At 38.5% G+C, this 4,688-nt stretch overlaps 1 protein-coding gene across 1 annotated transcript; it reads right to left on the bottom strand.

Annotated features, from left to right (window-relative positions):
* Window positions 1–1,683: 1,683 nt before the first annotated feature.
* LOC148544462 (uncharacterized) lies at window positions 1,684–2,519 on the bottom strand. The gene is made up of 4 exons (XM_088498361.1): window positions 2,413–2,519; window positions 2,243–2,314; window positions 2,070–2,157; window positions 1,684–1,944 (listed from the first exon to the last, which is right to left on the bottom strand). Exons 1-4 carry the CDS (start codon window positions 2,517–2,519, stop codon window positions 1,684–1,686), a joined length of 528 nt encoding a protein of 175 aa, XP_088354487.1.
* Between the last annotated feature and the right edge of the window lie 2,169 nt (window positions 2,520–4,688).

Genomic DNA, 4,688 nt, shown 5'->3' with positions numbered 1-4,688 from the left:
TGTTGCCGGGATTGGGATCTCAGATGATTCTTGGCGCCAAACAGGAACAATTAAGTCCCCGGCAACGGCGCCAAAAACTTGGTGCACGAAATTGTGATCTCCAGGCTCAAACAAATCCTGGTAATGGCTCCAAAGCTTGGTGCTCTGATCTTAATTCATAATTGTCACAACTTCGATACAACTAACCAGCAAGTGCACTGGGTCGTCCAAGTAATACCTTACGTGAGTAAGGGTCGAATCCCACGGAGATTGTTGGTATGAAGCAAGCTATGGTCACCTTGTAAATCTCAGTCAGGCGGATATAAAGTGATAATGTTGTTTTCGAATATTATATAATAAAATAGGGATAGAGATACTTATGTAAATCATTGGTAGGAATTTCAGATAAGCGAATGGAGATGCTTTTTGTTCCTCTGAACCTCTGCTTTCCTGCTATCTTCATCCAATCTGTCTTACTCCTTTCCATGGCTGGCTGTATGCAAGGGCATCACCGTTGTCAGTGGCTACATCCCCTCCTCTCAGTGAATAATATGCTCACGCACCCTGTCACGGCACGGCTATTCATCTGTCGGTTCTCGATCATGCTGGAATAGGATTCACCCTCCTTTTGCGTCTGTCACTAACGCCCAGCACTCGCGAGTTTGAAGCTCGTCACAGTCATTCAATCATTGAATCCTACTCGGAATACCACGGACAAGGTTTAGACTTTCTGGATTCTCTTGAATGCCGCCATCATTCTAGCTTACGCCACGAAGATTCTGGTTAGGAGATCTAAGAGATACTCATTCTAGCTTAATTCATGTAGAACAGAAGTGTTTGTCAGGCACGCGTTCATAAGGGAGAAGGATGATGAGCGTCACACATAATCATCACCTTCATCACGTTCTTGGGTGTGAATGGATATCTTAGAAGAGAAATAAGAAGAATTGAATAGAAAACAGTAGTACTTTGCATTAATCTTTGAGGAACAGCAGAGCTCCACACCTTAATCTATGGAGTGTAGAAACTCTACCGTATGAAAATACAAAAGTGAAGGTCCAGGCATGGCCGAGATGGCCAGCCCCCTAAAGCGTGATCAATAGTCTCCTAAGATGAACAATAGATTAAAACTGAGACCAAAGATGGTCAAAAAGACTAGTAAAAGGTCCTATTTATAATAAACTAGCTACTAGGGTTTACATGAGTAAGTAATTGATGCATAAATCCACTTCCTGGGCCCACTTGGTGTGTGTTTGGGCTGAGCCTGAGTGTTTCACGTGCAGAGGCCATTTGTGGAGTTGAACGCCAGTTTCTGTGCCAGTTTGGGCGTTCAACTCTGGTTTTGGATCCTTTTCTGGCGCTGGACGCCAGATTTGGGCAGAAGGCTGGCGTTGAACGCCAGTTTACGTCATCAATTCTTGGCCAAAGTATGGACTATTATATATTGCTGGAAAGCCCTGGATGTCTACTTTCCAAAGCAATTGGAAGCGCGCCATTTCGAGTTCTGTAGCTCCAGAAAATCCACTTTGAGTGTAGGGAGGTCAGAATCCAACAGCATCAGCAGTCCTTCTTCAACCTCTGAATCTGATTTCTGCTCAAGTCCCTCAATTTCAGCCAGAAAATACCTAAAATCACAGAAAAACACACAAACTCATAGTAAAGTCCAGAAATGTGAATTTAACATAAAAACTAATGAAAACATCCCTAAAAGTAACTAGATCCTACTAAAAACATACTAAAAACAATGCCAAAAAGCGTATAAATTATCCGCTCATCAGTCTCCTCCCTTTCAAAACCATTGCTCAACTGATGGGAATTCATACCGAAGACTTGACTAGAAGTCGGCCCCAAACCCATGCCACGCACCCTATCCGAGTGCTCCTTTCCGAGAGCTTGAGCAAGCGAATCATTCTGAGACAACAGTCTAGAGGATTCATCACGTTGCTCAATAGCCTCAATTCTTTCCTACACGCATAGATAAGCAATTATAAGCATTTATTAGCTAGTCGCTAACCGCACAGACTTCCAATAAAATTTTAAAAACTAAAACATACGAGAAAATACTTTCCGATTCTCAACACATTACTTACTCCAATAGCCCGAGCTGCATCATGGATATAGGAGCCATTAGGTCTTTTGTGCGTTAAGAGATACAACTCTCCTTCCTTGTCGTTCCGACTGTACCAATAATGATGACAAAGTGAATATGTAGAGGAAGAGATGGTTCTCAAAAATAGATTACCTCTTCTTCTCCGAGCCTTACCAGGCTTTTCGATCCGCCAGTATGGGTGTAAAGTTGCTTTGATCGATTCTCAACATTTTTCTTACATTTCTCCTATCATGCCATCAAATTAAGAGTTACTAGACGCTAGTTCTGACTAACTCAATGTAACACAAATAGACTTTTTCTGTTATGAAATAAAAATATATTACCTTTGTCTCTTCACTATTGTGATAATCGAAAAATTATCTGCAATGGTCCGCAGTAATTTCTGGTAGGCAGTTTTCAATATTTTCTTCAAGTGAAAGTTTTGAGTCATAACAGTGATTGTATAACCTGTTCCTCATTTCCTTCCAAGCCCTTCCTAGAATTTTTAATATTATACGCTTGATAATTCCTCTACTATCTTCATCAAAATGGAACATTTCCTGCAACAGTAAAATTAAATTGTCAGTAGGGTTCAAATTATGAGTCCGGAATGGTACAAAAAAAATAAGATTTTACCTTTACACATTCATTATAGACCTTGTCCTTGGTGCGAACCTTTCTCCAATCCATCTCGCAGATTGGGAATTTGGTGTAGTCAGATCCTAGCAGTCCGAGAATGCCGCTCAGTATACCTGCTTCATCCCCAACTGGTTGCAGTGCACTGTTAAACCTGAGTACGATCTTTCTTCAGTTAGGTGGCTTCATAGCTTCCTTCACACTCAATTTAACATGTTTGATTGTGCCATTTGATTCTGTAAATCATAGTTATTCTGTGTGAGTTACCATTGGAGACAAGCTGCGATGACATCATAGGAAAATAGCTGAATGAAAAATAGAATTAAATAAATTCTTGTATACCAATTATTTTAACATCCCAGAATTCAGTGGTCTTGCGTCCCTTGCACTTCTGAGCATCCAATGCAGCAAATAGGGTATCAACATGTTGCTCAAAAGAATCTACCTCATCTGCCTCTGGGTCTAAGTCTTCGGCGTTCGGCTCCGAGTTTTGAACATCATTTGTGCAAGCCTGTGGAGCAGGCGGTAGTTCACTACGGGGCGGACGAAAGGGGCGTAAAGACGAGGATGCAGGGGCACCACTACCACTGGGCGGCGGAATTGGGCAGTCCGCTTGATGGAAAGTTGAAGCCGCATCAAATCCTACTTGAGGCTGCTGACATGCTGTGTCTAACCGGACTTTCTTCGTGTAACGACCTATCCTGGGCATCTTTCCTGACTGCATTTGGATAAAAACAAAGTGATAATAACTTAATAAGACTAAACCAGTTACATTCGGATCAATTTGCTTGTGAACTTCCTAACAAGTAAAGATAATAGATAATTTAATCAGAATTATGAAATATATATACTAACAATTAAAGGTATTAATGAAGTGGCAAAGGTTAAAAACATATATTCTCGTAATAGATCTATATACACTGAATTGAAAGGAAAAAGTAATTAATATTTATTAATTTTCTTCGTTTAAAACCTATTGATAATAATTAATATATAGTATGAGAATAGAGGCTGAAGTTAAGGGTTAATTACATAAGAAAAAAGAGCACACATGAGTAAGATGCCATGTTCATTCTATACTTATATGAGGTAAAGCTACATATTGGCCAACAACCTGCAACTTGTTTGTAATTTGTATGCTAAAGTCATTATGTTTTAAGATAATTTAGGAGAAACCTATTTTAAAATAGTAGAAATTTAATAAATCATTCACCGTGATAATTGGTGAAGTCACTTATTTTTTATGATTATGATTGCTTTAAAGGATATTTTTTTTGATAAAATGCTTTAATGGATAATGGAATTTGGCAATTGTAAGTTTCACATAAAACTACACAGATATTACCGGTAGTGCAATGTACACCTAATATTTATAAACTTCTAATTGCATGCACAATTTGGTAACACTTGTCTTATATGTCACACTACTTTAATCAAATTTGACTTATTCAAGTCAAATTGGTGAGAGTAGTTACTAAACTAGAAAACTTCAACCATAATTATATCTAATAACAAGGTCCTGAGTAAAAGTTACAGACTGCAAAAGGAGTTATTAAACTCAAGTACAACAATTCACATTATATGTTCGAGTGATCACTTACCAGAATTATTCCCCACCCCTATCAAGAAAAATAAGAAGCATACTAATGTCCCAAAAAACAAAAAAACAGAAGCATACTTAACCATAACCTTCAACTCCTGCTGATGTCACAACCCACAAGAGAATCGATGGGATTATGTTTTCGTTTCAAAGTGCAAACCATCAAGGAGATTAATTTGGTCATCACATAGTCAGTCTATGAAATATATGAACCTCATTATTTCTAACTCCAAGGACAACAATATACATAAATTTCATCTAGGAAAAGAAGAAACACAAATTACGAAATGTTGAGTCCTTACTTGTTTCTGTGAAATTTTCTACTAAGCTTCATACGTGGTACTAGTTCTATCCACTACCTACTTCATTGAGTTCAAATGAAAT

Source organism: Arachis ipaensis, chromosome B9 (assembly GCF_059453495.1).
Source record: "Arachis ipaensis isolate K30076 ecotype BB chromosome B9, ASM5945349v1, whole genome shotgun sequence".
Lineage (NCBI taxonomy): Eukaryota > Viridiplantae > Streptophyta > Magnoliopsida > Fabales > Fabaceae > Arachis > Arachis ipaensis.
Note: the sequence above shows the minus strand (reverse complement) of the source record. Positions and strands in the feature narration are given on the sequence as shown.